Raw genomic sequence first — 19837 nt, 5'->3', positions numbered from 1 at the left:
TATTTCATTAATCTCACAAGTCTTGTTGAAAAACTGACTTCTGGTTGTTTTGACGCTCGCTCTACTTCATATGCATCCCACTCTATGTTCTTCCAATTTCTTTACTATTTTGTTCAATATGTTTTTGCTAACTTTTTAATTAAATATCTGCCTTATTCATGTTGAGTTTTCTTTCTTTTTTGTGTGTAAAGACTTAAGAACTTTGACCGGCGCCGCGGCTCACTAGGCTAATCCTCCGCCTTGCGGCGCCGGCACACTGGGTTCTAGTCCTGGTTGGGGCGCCGGATTCTGTCCCGGTTGCCCCTCTTCCAGGCCAGCTCTCTGCTGTGGCCAGGGAGTGAAGTGGAGGATGGCCCAGGTGCTTGGGCCCTGCACCCCATGAGAGACCAGGAAAAGCACCTGGCTCCTGGCTCCTGCCATTGGATCAGCGCAGTGCGCCGGCTGCAGCGTGCCGGCCGCGGGGGCCATTGGAGGGTGAACCAACGGCAAAGGAAGACCTTTCTCTCTGTCTCTCTCTCTCACTGTCCACTCTGCCTGTCAAAAAAAAAAAAAAAAAAAGACTTAAGAACTTTAACCTTCTTCTATTACTTTAACAATATTTCCTATTTTTTCATTTCTTTGTGATTTCTGATTTCCATTATACTAGATTCTTAGATCCCACAGCTCCTTACAAATGTTTTTGAAATTTGAAATAAACGAGGCTTTTGTAGTTATTTTTGTTGTTTTCTTTCTGCTTCCTAACTTAATTTTAATGTGGTTAGATACTATGTTCTATAAATTCTTCAAAACTTATGAATTAGTACATGGTTAACTGTGATACATTATTTTTTCATTTTCATTAACTTCTCAAATTAATAATACATTTTCAACATACTGAGTTCAATGTTTTCCAGAACCCTGTCATGATGTGTCAGATCATGTTTTCTGGTTGTATTCTCCAAATCTGTGACCTAAGCAATTTTTACCTGCTTAGTTGTGTGATAGGTGAAACTCTTTTGTTAATCTCCCTCTATGGTGTGTATCTTTCTCCTGACAGGGCTGTCAATTTTAGTTTCTATATATTGTGAGATTACATTATGTAGAATCAGCTTAAAATGGTTTTTTATTTCTGGTAAATTAATATTTTATAATTTTATAGAGTAATTCTTCATCTTGTTTAATAGAAAGGTCTTTATAATTATTGAAGTGTATTTTTGTTTTACAGACTGCTAGATCAACCGTTATATTTTATTTGCACATTGACATATATTTCGCCTGTCATTGGCATCCATTCTTTCTTAAATTTTTATTAGTATAAACAACAAATTTCATGTATTTCATAGGTAAAATTCTAAGAAGGTAACCATTTTTCTCTCCCTCCCTCAATCCTCAATCCCTTTCCTTTGTTCCTTTCTTTTTTGTCTTCTTTTAATTTTTGCAAAAACATAGCTTCAGTCTACTTTATAATCATAGGCTTAATGCAAAACTAGCCATAATATTTAATAAGCAAGAAGTAGAAAGACCAAGTTCCACAGGAGTATAAATAAGATGGAAACAACAATTAAATCACAAGATGGCTGCATCAATCCTATACATTTTTGTGTTCTTTGTAAGCTAATGCATATTAGAGATAACAAATGATATTTGTCTTTTTGGGACTGGCTTATTTCATTAGGGTACTTTTTTTCCCCACATCCTTGCCAGCATTTCCTATTTTTTTTATTTTTGAGTGATAGTCATTCTCATTGGAATGAGGTGAAACCTCATCTTTTCCTCATTTTTTTTTTTTTTTTTTTTTGCATTTCCTGATGGCTAAGAATCCTGATCATTTGTTTCACGTATGATGGATGATGGCCATTTGTATTTCATCCTTTGAAAAATACCTGTTAATGTCCTTTTCCCAATTCTTAACTGGGTCGTTTATTTTGTGTTGTTAAGTTTCTTGAGCTCTTTATAGATCTTGGTTATTAGCCCTTTGTCAGTTGCATAGTTTGTAAATACTTTGTCTCATCCCCCCCGTTGGTTGCCTTTTAACTTTGTTGAGTGTGTCCATTGCTGTGCAGAAGTTTGTAGCTCAATGTAATCAAAAGGTAGATAATAAATGTCTACTTTCACATTTATTATCTGTACTTCCGGGATCTTTTGCAAGAACTCTTTGGAATTAAGTTTGCTGTACTAACAGGAGTTGGGAGGATTCCCTCCCTTTCAATTGTTTTGAATAGTTGGAGAAGAATAGAAATTAGTTCTTTTTTTAAAGTTTGGGAGAATTCAGAAGTAAAGCCATCCAGTTCTGGGCTTTTCTTTGTTGGGAGGGTTTTTGTTACTGATTTAATTTCTGTCTTGGTTATTTGTCTGTTTAGGTTTTCTGTGTCTTCACAACTCAATTTTGGTAGATTGTGTGTGTCCAGAAATCTATCAATCTCTTCTAAGTTTTCCAGTTTGTTGGCTTATAGCTGTTTGTAATAATTCCTGATGGCTTCTTTTTGTCTGTGGTATTCATTGTAACATTTTCCTTTTTCATCTCTGATTTTATTAGCTTGGGTCTTCTCCCATTTTGTCTTTGTTAGTTGAACCAATGGCTGTTTATTTTTTCAAAAAACAGATTTTCATTTTGTCAATTTTTATATCATTTTTGCTTCAGTTTTGTTTATTTCTTCTCTAATTTTAATTATTTATTTCCACCTAATAACTTTGAATTTTGTTTATTCTTGTTTTTCTAGGTCCTTGAGATGTATTGATAGCTCATTTATTTGATGCCTTCCCAATTTGTTGATGTAGGCTTTCCTCTTAATACTGCTTTTACTGTATCCCATAAGTTTTGATAAATTGTGTTGCCATCTTCATTCATTTTGAGAAATTTTTTGATTTTTCTTTTGATTCCTTCTAAAACCTATTCATTCATAAACATGATGTTCAATCTATATGTGCTTGAAAATTTTCCAGAATTTCTTATGTTGTTAATTTCCAGATTGTTTCCACTGTGGTCAGAAAAGATACGTAGCATGATTTCAATATTTTTGAATTTGTTAAATACTGCTTTATGGCATAGCATATGGTCTAACCCAGAGAAAGTTCACTGCCACAAGGAAAAATATGTGTATTTTGTAGCTGTGGGATGAAATGTTCTATAGATATCAACTAGTCAGTTTGGTTCATTGTATAAATTAGTTCTGTTGTTTCTCTGTTGATTTTTTATTTAGATGATATGTCCATTGATGAAAGTGGGGTGTTGTTGAAGTTCTCCATTATTATTGTATTGGAGCCTATGTCTCCTTTTATATTCATTAACATTTGTTTTAATAACTGGGTGCTCTGGCATTGGGTACATAGACATTTAGTATAGTCCTGTTGAGTTGATCCCTTAATCATTGTGTAATGATCTTCTTTGTCTCTTTTGATAGTTTTCATCTTACAGTCTATTTTGTTTTGATATTAGGATAGCCACTCCTGCTCATTTCTATTTTCCAATCTGTATCTTTTAATTGGAGAGTTTAGTCCATTTATATTGAAAATTATTATTGATAAGTGATAACTTGGTCTTGCCATTTTTCTGTAAATATCCTCATTTTTTTGTTTTAGATCTCCTTTGTACTATCATTAGGAAGTTTTCTGCCTTCACATTTTTTATGATGCTGGTTGTCTTTCTCGTACCTGTGTGTAATACATCTTTAAGTATCATTTGTAATGTCAACTGGGTGGTGACAAACTATTTCAATTTTTATTTGCTTTAGAAAGTCTTTATTTCACCTTCATTTATAAATGAAAGCTTTGTTGTATGGAGTATTGTGGTTTTTTCTCTAACAACTTGGATTATATCTCTCCATTCTCTTCTCGCCCATGAGGTTTCTGAAATCTGATTGGAGATCTGATTGGAGATCCTTTCAAGATAACCTAGTGTTTCTCTGTTGTACATTTTAGTATATTTTCTTTATGTTTTACTTTAAAAAGTTGAATATATTGTGTCATTGTGAAGACCTTTTATGACCATGTCTATTTGGGGTTCCATGTGTTTCCTATACTTGGATGCCCATTTCTGTCCAAATTTGAAAAAAAAATTAGTATTATTTCACTGAATAAGTTTTCTAAGTCATTTTGATTTTCCAATCCTTCAGGAATGCCTAAAACACATATATTTTGTCATTTGATGGTAGCCCATAGATCCTGAACACTGTTTTATTTTTTATGATTTTTTTCCTTTTTTTGTCTGACTGTGATATTTTACAAGGTTTGTCTTCTAGCTCAAATATTCTTTCTTTGTCCTCACTGAGTCTGTTTTTAAGGCTTTCCACTGTATTTTTATTTGACATTGACTTCTTCGTGTATAATATTTTAATTTGATTGTCCTTTAACATTTCAGTTTCCCAGCTAAGTTTCTCATCCATGTCATTCATTAATTTTTTAAAATTATATAATGTTTCTCTTTGCTTTTGAGAAATATTGCAATCTATTTATTGAATTCCTTTTCAGGAATTTCTGCAATATCTTCATCTTCAAAGTATTATTGTGTTCCTTTTGGGGACTTATATTGTTTTGTTCATATTTCTTATATTTCTATGATTTTTATGCATAAAGGAAAAACACTTGTTTGTACCTCCTCTGAAGTCTTTGTTTTGGGAATGTGATCCAAGGCATAATGTGATGCTGTACCTTCAGGGAATATCCAGAGAGGGGGCCAGGGAGCTCTGGCCAGCATTTGTGGGTGAGGCTAAAGTTCAGGGCAACACCCAAAATATGTGCGGTAGCTCTCCGCTGTAGTTGGTAGGGCAGAGGGGATTATCACCCTGGCTGGCGTGATCATTCCCCACCTTTGCCCTTTTCTGTGCCAAGGTAAACCTCCCTATGCCTGCACACCCCACTCACTCATTTGTGTGAACTACACAAAGACTCTATATGCTGTGTAGTGTAAGCATGGAGTTATCTCAGCTTATTGCACAGTGCCAGGTTTACCACAGTCATATGATGTAGGATTCCTGCGGTCACAGACTGTTGGGGATCAACTATCTGCCCTAGGAGTCTTTACATCCAAAGAGATTATTTTTAATAAACAGAATTTTAACAGGGATTATATTGGTCATTCTACTAGATAGATAAATATGCTATATTACCTATGTGTTATTTCATTTTATCTCTATAGAAAGAAAAATATTTCCCATATATTGTCTTAAACACACACACACACACACACACACACACATTTCTTCATTAGGAATTTTCAGAGGAAGCTTCTAAAATGTAAACATTAAGGATCATACAATTTTATATTTAAATCAGGATATAACCATTATTTTCTTCATTGTTGAGTATAGAGACCATTTTATTGGTATAAAGAGATTTCATGTATTTCATAGATATAATTCTAAGGATATAATGATGCTTTGCTCTCTGTCTCCATCCTCTTTCCTTTCTTCAATTTTCTTTTAATATTGCAATAATGTATTTTTAACTTACTTTATAAACACAGGCATAACCCTCCACTAAAAAAATAGTTTAGCAAGTATAAAGTAGAAAAACCAGTATTCTACAGGAGTATAGACAAGGGCTATAAGCAATAATCAAATCCCAAGATGTCAATTTCACTTGTATATATTAATTGCTTTTTGTACTCTATGTATTAGCTACCACAGATCAGAGAAAACATTTGATATTTGTCTTTTTAGGTCAAGCTTATTGCATTAAATATAATGGCCTCTAGTTCCATCCATTTTGTTGCAAAAGACAGATTTCATTTTTTTTATGGCTGAGTAGTGTTCCATTGTGTATATATACCACATTTTCTTTATTCAGTCATAAGTTCATGGGCTTCTGGGTTTATTCCATATCTTAGCTATTGTGCATTGAGCTGCTATAAACATGTGGGGTACAGATCATGCTTTCATATGCTGATTTCATTTCCTTTGTGTGTATTTCCAGGAGTGAGATGGCTGGGTCATGTGGTAGATATATTTTTAGATTTCTGAGGAATCTCCAAGGTTGTACTAGTTTACTTTCCCACCAAAAGTGTATTAGGGTGCCTTTTTGTCCTTATACTCATCAGCATTTGTTATTTTTTGATTTTAGGATGATAGCCAATCTAACTGGAGTGAAGTAGAACCTCATGTGGTTTTTATTTGCATTTCCCTGATAGTTGGAGAACTCAAGAGAATAGAGATTTTATTAAGAGTTTGCATGCCCTGACTCCTAAATTTTAAATATTTCTTATTCATCACACTATTATTATATACACTGATACCTCAGTTTACAATGTGTAACAAAATTCTTTACTATGCAAGCAAAAAAGGTAAAACCTCACTGTCTCAATACCTCTAACTCTACGGAGCTTCCACTTTCCCCTCCTCCCCTTATTATCAACATCAACCACCCACCTATAGACCAGAAAAACATCTAGGGCAATCTGTATGCTAATTATTAGTAAAGATTCATTGAATTCTTATTTAATGCAAAAAGATAAATGTGGCCTCTTCCATTAAGTTGGCATATTGAACAGCTCATTTACCTCCCTCTATATTGAATCTCTATAAAGCAAGAACAAATAGACTTTTAAAAATCTATTTATTCATTTATTTATTTGAAAGGCAGAGTTATAAGAGAAAGAGGGAGAGAGAAGTCTTCCATTTTCTCTCTCTGTTTCACTCCCCAAATGATTTGAATGGCTGGCGCTGGGCCAGGCCAAAGCCTCTGAAAATTCCTAATGAAGAAATGTGTGTGTGTGTGTGTGTGTGTTTAAGACAATATATGGGAAATATTTTTCTTTCTATAGAGATAAAATGAAATAACACATAGGTAATATAGCATATTTATCTATCTGAAACAACACCCAGGTCTCCCATGTGGGTGGCAGAGAACCAAGTTCTTATGCCATCTTTTTCTGCCTCCTCATGCACCTTAACATGGAGCTGGATTGGAAGTGGAGCAGTTGGGACTTGAACAAGTGCTCATTTGGGATGCCTGTGTTGCAGGTTATGGCTTAATCCATTGTGCCTCAATGGCAGCCCTGAACAAATAGACTTTTTAAGTCATAATCACAATTCTATAAATGTCAAGAGAAAAGATTAGAATAAAATTATGTTGGAAGATGGAAATTAAAGGGTTGGGTCAAGAAGTGACTCAGTTATCCTATAGTCACTGAATCCCTGGGTGGCGCCGTGGCTCAATAGGCTAATCCTCAACCTGTGTTGCCAGCACACTGGGTTCTAGTCCCAGTTGGGGCGCTGGATTCTGTCCCGGCTGCTCTTCTTCCAGTCCAGCTCTCTGCTGTGGCCAGGGAGTGCAGTGGAGGATGGCTCAAGTCCTTGGGCCCTGCGCCCGCATGGGAGACCAGGAGAAGCACCTGGCTCCTGCCTTCGGATCAGCGTGGCAAAGGAAGACCTTTCTCTCTGTCTCTCTCTCTCACTGTCAACTCTGCCTGTAAAAAAAAAGAAAAAGAAAAAGAAAGTGAATCCTAAATCAGTAGTGAGAAAAACTGATAAGTAATTTACAACACCTTTAAAATTTTTCAAAATGTAGGAAGTGAGAGTGAGGAAAAAGTGTTTGGAAGAAATTCAATGCCCAAATTTCTCCCTTTAAAAAAAAAATTGAGAGGCAGACAGATGAAGAGAGACAGAGACAGAGACAGAGAGACAAGATGGAGAGAAAGAGAGAGAGACAGAGAGAAAATTTTCCATCCGGTTCACTCCTGAAATACTCCAAACAGCCAGAGAATAAAGCCAGGAACTCAGTTCACATCTACCACTTGGGTGGCAGGAATTAACTGAGCCTTCACTGTGCCTCTCAAAGTACACATTAGCAGGAAGCTGGAGTTGGGAATTGAATCGAGGCACTAAGATGTAGGACGTGGGCATCTTAACCACTAGACCAAATGTCCATTCTAAATCCTCACTTTTCTCTCCCAACTCCACATAAATGTGACTGTTCCTCCTCCACCAAGAAGAAATATGGTCATAGATATGGCAAAATGGGATAATGACTGAGCCCCAGATAGGAGGAAGATGTCAAAGAAAATAGGGGCATTCACTGAAAGTTCCTGTGCTGAAAGTCGAAAACATTTCCTTTACCTACTGGGCCCCAGTAGCCAGTTCTATGTCCTCCAGGTGTCAGCAGAGAGAGGGTCAGAACATATTTTCCTGGCGGATGCATTCAGTACATGAGAAAAGATGAAAAGCTTTGACTTCAGCATTTTCTCAAAAAATGGTCCAGTTAGGTGGCAGCAAAGTTCCAAGGCAATCCTTGAACACCTGTGCATGCATCCAAGCACTTTTCACTGCCTTAACTATGAGTCAACAGCCAGAACCTCCTGGATACCCAAAGAGAGGCTCAGGCATGAAAGACAGAATCTCAAAGAAAAAGAAAACAGCAACTTGCAGGAAACAGGCTGAGGAAGAAGATGAAAACAGGAGAGAAGAAAATGTCATTAATGTATTCAAAGAGGTAAAGAAGGACATCAAATTCATGAACTATTAATAGTATTCTAAAAAGGAGAAGCAAGATAAAATATGTAAAACAAATATGAAAGGTATAAATATAAATATATAGAATATATTAGAAATGGAAAATTCAGTAGACAAACTAGGAAAAAACAAGAATAAGAGAAATAATAAGACTTTTAGGAAAAGAATAAAAATTCAAGAAACTTTCCATAATGGAAAAATATATTTTTTGTGATTCAAAGGGCCACTGGGTACCAGCACAATGGATGAAACAGATCTACACAGGACACATCTATTTTGAAATCTCTGAGATTTCAGAATACTGTGAGTAAAGAAAAGCTTTAAAAGCTTTCAAGGAGATGTAAAACCCGATGCCTTAGAAGGGCTCTGACAATGGCTGAACACTTCACAGCAGCATCAGAAGCTTAGAAACAATACAGAAAATGCTTCAACGTTTTGAGATACATTTATTTTCACCATGGAATCAATACTCAACCAATGTGTCCATGAAGTGAGAGAGTAGACTTAGGACTGATCCTCTTTGCAGCTCTGGACGTAGGACAGGCAGGGAGGCCCTTCAAGAGAGGCTGCCAAGACAAGAAAACTGGTAAGATATTTGATGTTGACCGAATCTCCTATTACTTGAGTGTTCTAAGCGGATTTAAACAAACAGGGGATATTTAGGATAGACCCCATGGAATGTACTTAAAAAACAAGCAGGTGGGGAAAAAGAAAATTTTCTATCTCTGAGGGAGGATATGGAAAATATATATTATTTAACTTAGCTGTTAGTATAGCTCTAGACAATGTTCTAAACACAGAACTTTTGCTGTAAGCAAAATTATGATACAACCCTAACAGGATGATGGAGACATTACAAGGATGAGTATATTCGGTGAAGGAAGCTGTGAAAGAAAGCTAAATTCTGTCATCTAACATGCTGGAAAATTAACTGTGATGCCTGCAACTGAATAATCAAGATATGGCATCATATGAATGTTGTTAAATAAATATCCAAATACCAGCTGAAAAATGTTCAACTGGCTCTCTCGGACAAGCTGAAAATGGTTTGTGGAAACCAATGCTTTTGCAATTGTTCTTTCATAATTACTTAGATATAAACAGAGTCCCTGATGTTTTTATGCCACACAAGTGAATTCTTTTTCACAATCTATGAAGATCACAGGTTTTGCCAATGCTGATTCATGTGTGCATTTTTAGCCCTGGAGGCTGGAAACCTGTAACTTGCCCCTGAAATCGGCAATCACTGCCACCAGGTGGCAATAGCGAGTTATAGCTGGGCCTAAAGGATTTCTGATCTGGTGTGTGGGTGTGATGATGTCATCGGATTCTGCGTTTGGTTATTTCCTAGTAGACATTTGTCCGGTTACTTGGAAGAGGATGTGGAAGGCATACTCACGGAGTGTTGCGTGTCATATATGTGCATGAAATAAGTCAGAACTGGGATTGAAGGAAAACACGACAGGGAACAATAGTAGTAAAAGTAGTATGAAATGTAATCAAAGGTAGTCTTATATGTAGGTTTTAAATTTTACATAAGTAAAACTGTTGTGTAAGGCAAGATGGTATAGGGAGAAACTAGTATGAGGGAATTCAAATACGTGGATTCCTGTTTCAATCTGCAGTGAAGAGTTATATAATAACGCTCTTCTGAAAAATTAGATCAGTGTACCACATCTAATCTCTAAAAACCTGTCTGATTTAAGAGTTGTTGATTCATTTATCAGTTATAATTTTTTATGATTGCAGGAGATACAAAATTTATCATGAAGGCAGTAGATATCTCTAATCTCATCACCAAGAAAAAAAAAAAAAAAACATTGTTAGTATTTAAGACATTTCATTTTAGCCTTACTTATCTCAAGGCACATATATGTACATGAACATTTTAATTTAAATATTACATAATTTTGTATATTTAAGTAGACATACTTAATAATTACTGATATATGCACACATATTTGAAGTTTAGCATTTATATGAAAGCTGATATTGTTCTTTATTTGTATTTTTGAAAATTAATATGTAAATAAGAAAGTATACACATATTAGAGAACTTCAAAAAGTTCCTAGAAGTCAATTAAAAGTAAATTTATTTTGAAATAAAAACATTTCAAATGACATGCGTAGCTTTATCATAATACTCCCCTTCCAGAAACTTTTTGAAGTACTCTTATAAGCATGAATATAAAAAATATCTGCACCAAAATAAACTTATATTTTAATTTCATTTTTATGACCATTCTGAATTGCCTTATAGTAGATATTTTAATTTTCATTCTTATTTCAAGTTTCATAATATCTAAATTATGCATCACTTTCTGGTTTGTATTGAAGTATTCCTCATTGTAAAATATTTAATATTTATGCCCTAAATTTCAGTTGTCATATTGTATCACTCACCAGAAGTTTGAAACTTATTTTGATATTTTATTTACACACTATGTTTAAGTTTTCATTGGAAAATTTTATTATATGGTAAATAAACATTATTTCTATGTAGAAGCATAAGGCTAAAGGAGACATCTGTAAAATTGCTTCTTTTGGGCAAAGAAACCCTTTAGGGGCTGACCTTTAAGTTAATTAGAAAGTAAAAGGCAAATTCCAACCCAAAGCACCTGACCCTGCCATGCTAAATGCCATACCCACATCCATGATGACTTTTTATGAGTAGACGCTTCTTCCTTATCATGATTTTGCAAAGGTATCTCACAGTGCCAGTGCCACAGACAGCATGCTTATCTGTGCAGAGTAGTGCAATGCTTCCATTTATCCTCCAGAAAAAAAAGAAGCCTTGTACATTGTCAGTGGGGATGTCATTTGGAAGCGCCATTACTGAAAACACCATGGAGGTTCCTCAAAACATTAAAATAGAACTACCATTTGATCTGGTGGGCTTATAAGGGTACTTTAAAAAGTTCATGCTAAAAAGAAATGAAATCAACACATAAAAAAGCTATCTGCACCCCTGTGTTCATTGCAGAAGTATTCACAATATTCAAGATATTGGAACAATCTAAGTGTTCATCACAGCGTGAGTAGAGAAAATATCATCTGGATTACTCTAATAACCTCTTTACAGACCTCCTTATGCTAATTCTTGCCTATTTAGGACCTATCCTTCATACTACAGCCTTAGAAAAAATCCAAATATATTATCAAAATATACAAACATAAAAAGATAAGAGATTACAAATTTCATATATTTATTAAATACATTTAAATATTTTTAAAAGTCAGCATGGGTAAGGCAGGCATGAAATAGACAAGAATTGATGCAGACTCATAAAGATATTACAATAATTTGAGTCAGAGATAACAATGACCTAGACCAAGGCAACAGCAGTGGAGATGGAACCGAATTCAGATAGATTGAAGTAGATAAAATTGACAGAATCTGGAGAGATAAGGAAGAGAATATTTTCAAGGATAACTAGCAATACAGCACAGGAGCAGAGAATAAGGGCAATGAAGCAAGATATTGTGGTTCAAATTTGAAGTCCATGATTTTCAGGCTCTGTAACCTGTGGCAATGTACTTAACCTCTCTGTGTTTCAGGTTTTCATCTGTAAAATGTCATAATAACACTATCCATCTCATTGTGTCATAAGCATTAAGTAAATTAAAACACCTACTTCATTTTCAGTGCTAATTATCTACTCAGCATACCATAAATATTTGTTATTATGGTGATGGTGATGCCATTAGCTTGGATAGGTGATCCTGGGTTTGAAGAAGGAATAAAGCATTTGGGGAACAGTTTTGGGTTGAAATTTTAAAATTATATTGAACAGATGATTGGATATATAAGCCCAGAAGAGAGAGTCCTGGATGAAGACAGAAGTTCAGTGGTCTGCTGTATTAATATTAACTAATTAATATTAATATTCACTTAACCTGTGAAAATATGAAGTTTTCCAAGGAGATGTGTGAGTGTGAAGACACAAAGCATTCTGACAGAGTTTCAAGAAATTCTAGTTTTAAGGAAAGAGAACTGGCAAGAGAGAGAGAACAAAAACAGAAGAAAAATCAGAAGAGAACCCTCAGCAGGGATTGCTTCATAAGAAAGAGTGGTTTATTATTTTAGGTGATTCTGAGACTTCAAAAGAATCAGCACTGATAAGGACCTGTTGAGTTTAATCATTCTGAAATTGTTGATGGATGTAGGAAATGCACTTAGGGTGGAACAAGAAGATAGAACGCAGGTTGTAGGAGTTAAGGAAATGGAATCTGTTCAGAATTTTCCTGTGTGAACAGAGATGAGGCAGAGTGGTAGTTTAATTGATAAAAGGGTTAGGAAGGCCTTCCTTTTTTCTATTTGCAAACATGAAAATGATTAAATGTTGGTGAGAATTCCAGTAATCCATGATGGAAGGTTTCTGAGAAGACCTGAGAGAATGGGGTTCCAAAACAGTAAGTTGAAGAAGAGACATTGACTCTGTTTTGTAGTTAGAGAAGGAGAAGCAAGGTGGCGTATGCAAGTAGATGTTGAAGTTTCTCAGTGATACTTTCATATGTTGGCTTCTATGTTTTTCTCTGTGAAGTAGGAAGCAGAGCTACCTGTGAAGAGTGAGAAAGAATTTTGAGAGGGAGGTGTAAACAGAGTAAAGAAGGTTTTAAAATTCTGGGGGGAGACAAAGTAATTTGGTCAGAGAATCACAATGGGATAGAAGGGCAACATGCTGCAGCAGTTGATATTTGTGATCATGGATATAAGGAATTCAATATGTTGTACAGTGTGTGTAATTTTTACCACCAGTGCTTGGCTGCTCAGAGACTGACACAGCATGAAGAGAGCCAATAGTTGAGTTTATCAAAAGCTATAACTTTGATAAACTTTGAATTACCATTCAAAAAGGCAAGAAAGAGCATTAATAGATTTTTTAAAGAATTTATATTTATTTATTTATTTATTTATTTGAAAAGCAGAATTACAGAGGGGAATGAGGAGAGATCTTGCATCAACTGGTTCACTCTCCAAATCACCACAAACAGCCGGGATTGGGCCAGGCTGCAGCCAGGACCCTCGAACTCCATCTGGGTCTCCCATGTGGGTGGCAGGGGCCCAAGCACTTGGGCCATCTTCTGCTTTCCCAGGTGCATTAACAGGGAGTTGGATCTGAAATGGAGCACTCAGGTCTTGAACCACCACTCATATGGGATGCCAACTTTGTGGGTGGTGATTTAACCCACTATACCACAATGCTGTCCCCAGGAGGTTAGATTTGTAATAAAGCTACTGAAATTGCCTGTCTGACCACAAAGACAGTAGTTCTTATACAGGTTTTTTCTGTTGTTGTTGTTGTTGTTGAACAGAACTCAGGCACAGGAACCAAATATCGAACAAAGAAGGACCATATGATGTGCAAACTTATGTGTTTATGTATTGCTTACTCTTCTACCATTGGTGGACTAACAACGATCACTGGGACCTCCACTAACTTAATCTTTGCTGAGCATTTCAATGTGTAAGTAGAATTATTGGACTGTAATTTAACAAATGACAAACACATAGATTACTTTAAAAAAAAAAAACTATTTCTTGATTCAGAGAATCCAAGGTAAGAAATGCTATGTTGACTTAATTCTTCTTTGTTTCCCATCAGGACATCTGTAGATCTAGCAATCTTCCTTTGTACTGAGAATTAAGTATAAAAAGCATAATAAATTCATAATGCCTGCAGATTCTTCAGGTCAGTGCAGAGGAGATAACTCCTGGATGACCAATCTACTCAAACAGTAGAAGCATTTCTTTGCAAATAATACTGCCAATGGTAGTTAGCAGAAGTGCAAAGGAAAAATTTCAAGCAAGGTATATGTCAAGTATTAAGATAGTAGACATTTGTTAGAGTTTTGATTAGATGAACAGCATTGAGGAAGACAAGTTACAAAGTTTAGGTATTTCTCACAGAAAAAATGGGGTTTAAAACAGAAAACCTATAGTCTAAGAAGCAGATTCACAGAGACTGAACTTGAAATAATTTCAAAAGATACAAAATTCGAAGAATGTTCTAGAATGAATAGACTCGTATGCATAAAGAACACTGGTATAGAATTTTCAGATCAATACTAATGACTCCTCCATGTACAGTAAGTTACTGTTTCTATGAATAAAAATTCGTCATGTATACTCCAACAATCGACGTAGGAATAGGCCTTTGAAAGACGTTTGGTTTATTAAGTGGGAAACATAAAATTCACACTGCCAGAATGCATTTATTCAATGACTACTCTGTAAAGACAGAAAATGTACCTGTTCCCTTTCTGAAAACCAGATATATATCCTTGAGCAAGGATTAACCAGGGAAAGATATTTCACATCTTAATCCATTCTATAAACTTATTTTTTAACATTTATACCAGATTATTATTGTTTTGACATTGTTGGTGTTAGTAAACTGATGGTATAGAAAATTCCAATGAAATTTCTTGCTACAGTTGAAATAATCCATATTTAGTTTGTCTTTGGTGTTTGTCTTTTTGCAAAATGTATCAACTAGTTTCTTTTCTCTTAAACTTTTCTCTTGACTCTGAATGCATTAATCCCTTTTAAAATAGATTGAAAGCACAGTAGCATACTGAACAAAATGTTTTAGTAACTATTTTAAGTGTGTCTAATATTCTAATCCTCATAGAAAGTTGGCCAAAAAGCCCTTTCAATTCATAGAATGTTTTAGCAGTACTTTAAAATTTGTGATTATTTTTCCTTCATGAGGTTGCCATCATATTAGAATTTATGGAAATTATAATTAGAAAAAAACTCAAGAGAGTCCTCTTTTGATAGAAAATACTGGTATAGAAGGAAAGAAATGTGGAAAAACATAACCGATATTATTAAATAAGGTAAATATTTAATAAACTTTCTTAAATGCAGCCTTATGAAATACAATAGCATATCAAAGTAACACTGGTATAGAATATATTTAATGTTATTGGAAAATTTTCTAAGAGCTGAAAACTGCTAAGAAAATTATATCATTTGTGCAGGTGTTTGGAGCTAGAGATAAATTGCACTTTATATACAAAGCCAGCTTCTTCTTTTGACACTGCTTGCCATCATTTTGAGTGATACTAATGCTATTTTGTACAGTTTTGTTTTGGGTCACTCTCAGTTCTAAAGTATTCATGAAATCTGAATGTCCATGTCTTTCTATCATTGACATTTAGAGAAAGATGTCATCTTACAAATATACTTTTGTAGGAAGAGACTGAAGAATATATTTTGAAGCTTAATATTAATAGATGATAGATATAATACATTTATATATATTGTCTCTATATAAAATATATATGTGCATAAAGCATGTTTTGTTTTCATCTCTTTTCAACACACATAAAAGAACAATGACATCTAAGAAACCTAAAACTTATTCAGTGTTAGTAAAAGCAGACCTCTTCAGTCACTGAATCAATAAATGTTTCTAGAAGACTAACAAATGTTCAATCTATTGCTTAGAATTCTATTGGAGAACACAAAGAATAAAACCTGCCAGGAAGAATATTTCAGCTTATAGTGTAGACAAAGCATACAAATGTGAAAACTAATAAAAATGTTTTAAAAATAACATTTACTTTTTGACACATAGGAGAAGGTAAATAAGTCCTTGCTAGATAATTTACATTCATTATAGAGTGCACATATTCTAGAGATCCTTGCTGCAGAGGTATCTTATAGATATATCTGTGTTCAAATCTCAGCTCTTTTATTCAACAGTGGTATAACTTTGGACAAACTACATAAGTTCTCCAAGTTTGCTACCTTTCCAGAAAATATTATTTCTCTCTCTCTCTCCTGACTGTTTTGAGTTTTATATACAATAAATAGCAGTTAGAATACTACATATCACAGAGCATGTGGTCAGTAAATGTTGATTATTATTGCTACTATAGTTGAGAAAGTTAAGTTTCAGTTTAGTGCACTGAGCACTAAACTAATATCAGACAACAAAGGCTGCCTCCTCAGAAAGTTACCTCCTCAGAAACAAAAAGAAGGATGTAGCTTGTGCTACAACTCTTGATCACTAGAGAAAATTGTCCACACAATGTGGAACAATCCTAGAAGAGGCACATGCAACACTTTTGGACAAAATGAGTGTAAACAATTTACAAAATCGTTATACCAAAAATCTGTAACAGTTTTTCTAGGGAGGGAGTGGGGTAGTCTTCCCATATTTTGCAGAGTTTAGAATAGCAGTCTGCAGACTGATTGGCATTACATGAAGACTGGAGACAGCAGATCAATTAGGAATCTCATCAAAGTGCTCAAAATACCAGGAAAGAAAGAACTAAACTAGTTTTGAAGTGATAGGAAGACTTAGACTCAAGATTCTTCATGGTCAGGAGGTCTTGCATGAGCAATTAGGTCTGAAGAGAAGGTGTAAGATGTTTGTGCATATGATTAGATAGAAAATGATGCCCTGAACTTCGAGAGAAGACAAGGAGAGGGCAGGTTCACTGAAGAAATTAATAAATTTGATTCAGGATATTTGGACATGGCCTTCAGAATCTATCTACAAGGAGATTTTCAGCAAGGGGTTACAAATGTTTTTGAGGTAGTTATAAATTGGAGGGCTATCATGTACATATATAAAAATGAAAGTTAAATTCTTGAGTATATATGTAGTCACATGTTTCAAACCTTGGGATAGATACAAGCTTAGCAAACAGTGACAAGAAGGAAAATGATAGGAGGAGAATAAGGAGGATGTGGCTTTGAAAGCCAAAGGAGAGCCTTTTCAGAATGGGGGCTGTGTGATGGAAGAGAGTCCGTAGGTGATGGCTGATAAAAAGCATTTGGCTGTCATTCATGTTCTCCAAGAGGGCAGGTTTGGTGGCAGGGAAGAAGGTGGGGCAGAATTCAAAGAAGAGTTAAGGCGTAGGAAGGGGAAGGCATCAAGTTTGGTTTTTTCATATTCAACACAATAAGAAAAGAACAAGAATGAGGTGTCATTTTGGTTTAACACTGGAGAGAAAGAGACTGTACAAACAGTGTGAGGGTGTGAGAAAAAACTAGAGTATTGATGAAAGCAAAGATTTGGGTGGAAATGCAATGGCATTAGAAGCAATGCTGGAAATGTTTGGTCTTGAAAAAAAGAAGGACCTGTCTTTCTCGATGGTAACAGGAGAGACAGAGAACGAGTGAAGACACAGGAATTTCAGACCCTGGGTCTAGCTCCCTCATTTTACAGATGAAACTGAGCAAGCTTAAGGTGTGGTTACTACTCAGATGCAAGGAGAAGGCAGGTGGCCAGAGCCATTCTGTAATCTCATTGCCTCACAGATCTGCAGGCACAACATGGGGGCCATGTGGGCAAATTCTTTGAAGGAGTAGGTTTTCTGCTGTAACACATGAGGACTACATGAGTATTCACATTCTCTTGCTGCATTTTTTTTCTTAAAATATAAACATTGTGACAGGTGTTTGATCTAGAGGTGAAGCTGCCAGTTAGGACACCCAGCGTCTGGGTTCTGAGTCCAGCTTCCTACTTATGCATATCCTAGGAGGAAGCAGGTGATTACTCAAGTTACTGAGTCCCTGCCACTTAGGTGGGAGACTAAGATTTAATTCTCAGTTGCCACTTTGGTCTTGGACTGATTATGGGCATTTGGGGAGTAAACCAGCAGGTGAAAGTGCTCTGTCTCTCTCTGTCTCTGTCTCTCTCTGTCTCTCTCTCTCCACGCTCTCTCTCCCTCCCTAGTAAATAAATAGATATTTAAAATATAGAAATATGTACACATAATAAGTATTGTTTGAAATGGTTGCAGAGTTGGTTATGAGGCACTTAGACTAACCCATTTCCTTGTTGTCAATCTCATGAGCTGACGATGTTTGGCTTGGAAGGTGGAATTTCAGAATAACACCAAAAAGTCTGAGCTAATTACCTAAAATAACAAAGTATACAATATTTCTTGTGTTCTTGATCTTATAATATGAAATATATGGTACATAGATTCTGAAAAATATTATAATTCTTTGTGATTAATTCAGCATTAACCTTGAGAAGTCCTTGGAATAGGACTTTCTAGAAAGATTGCACCTCCTGTTGCAATCCTACAGATTTGTTAGGTTTTTATTTACTATTCTTTAAGGAAGCTACAGTTGCTCAGTTTTCTCTACCTGACCATTTTGCTCTACTGAAAAGCTCTTCCAGGAGCTACCTTATTGTCTACTTATACTATGTTTAGTAAACAGCACCCTATAATTAACTCATTATTTCCTACTCTTGTTCTTGAAAAAGCAGCCAGTTCTTATCAACATCTTGCTCCATTTTGTGAATACATCATTTGGAACTTTGTGAAGTTATTTCTTAACTACCATTCCCTCTTCTCTTAACATATCCTATGTTAACACTTTATTATTAATTTATTAATTTGTCTTCTGACAAAACACAACTACCATCTTTACTGACTGTAAGCTTGTAAAGATTGAGTGAATCAGTAGCTTACTATTTTAGCCCACAAGGGACACAAGGAGATGATCAGTAAACATCAATTTAGAGGAACTGTGCCAAAGTATACATGAAGTGCTAATTGTTCTTAGGAGTCATCTAAATAATCTTTTGACATCACAATAAATTCATGTAGGGAAACATTATTGAGGACAATTATCTTTTATTATAGAGTAGTTTTGATTCATCAATAACATCTAACAAACACAATAGCTATTATTGAAATCCACACACAAAAGATTCACTGGATAAAGAATGAAGATTATCAAAAGTAAACAATAACTTTCTGATTATTAAAGCACAGTATTCAGTTTGTAAGCTTAATGCAGGGTATAGAAAGCAACTTGAAAGAAAATTGCATTATCAATGATTAGCACACTCCACTCAATGTTACTAGTTATGTGTTAAATAACTATTGTAGCCCCCCCCATATCCATAGGGGATGTGTTTGAAGACCCCAACTGGAGGCCGAAGCCTTGGATAGTATAAACTTGAATATACTATAACTTTTTTACACATACATATCATTGGTAACATTTAATTAATAAATTAAGCACAGTACTAATAATGAATAATGAAACAGCATAATCATAACAATATACTTTTATAAAGTAATAAAATGTATGCGAATTCATTCTTTGAATTTTCTTAAAGATATCTTTTAAAATATCTTAAAATATATTTTGAGATATTTTAATATTTTTGGACATCTGTTGACCATTGTGTACCTGAAACACAGAAAATAAAACCATCAATGGAGGGGGCGATTATCGTTCTGTAGGTTTGGAAACAGGATTCAAAAAGAGAAGTGTTCGTAATTACCCTAAATTCGAAGTCCATCTCTCTAGCCTCTCTTCTTTGGTTATTAACCAGAACAGATGTATATCAATTGCTAGCAATAACTAGCTTCGAAAGTTACCATGATCACCTGCAGAACTGAACACTATATGTTTCTTAGAAATAATT

At 35.1% G+C, this 19837-nt stretch overlaps 1 protein-coding gene across 1 annotated transcript in view; it reads left to right on the top strand.

Annotated features, from left to right (window-relative positions):
* The window catches only part of SLC13A1 (solute carrier family 13 member 1), a 90669-nt gene that overhangs the window by 35386 nt on the left and 35446 nt on the right, over window positions 1-19837 (top strand). Inside the window, exon 7 of the mRNA XM_008258262.4 lies at window positions 13740-13891. Coding sequence (XP_008256484.1) covers window positions 13740-13891 — 152 coding nt within the window. The remainder of the gene's footprint in view (window positions 1-13739; window positions 13892-19837) is intronic.

The sequence above is a fragment of the Oryctolagus cuniculus genome, chromosome 3, assembly GCF_964237555.1.
Source record: "Oryctolagus cuniculus chromosome 3, mOryCun1.1, whole genome shotgun sequence".
In the NCBI taxonomy this organism is placed as follows: Eukaryota; Metazoa; Chordata; class Mammalia; order Lagomorpha; family Leporidae; genus Oryctolagus; species Oryctolagus cuniculus.
Note: the sequence above shows the minus strand (reverse complement) of the source record. Positions and strands in the feature narration are given on the sequence as shown.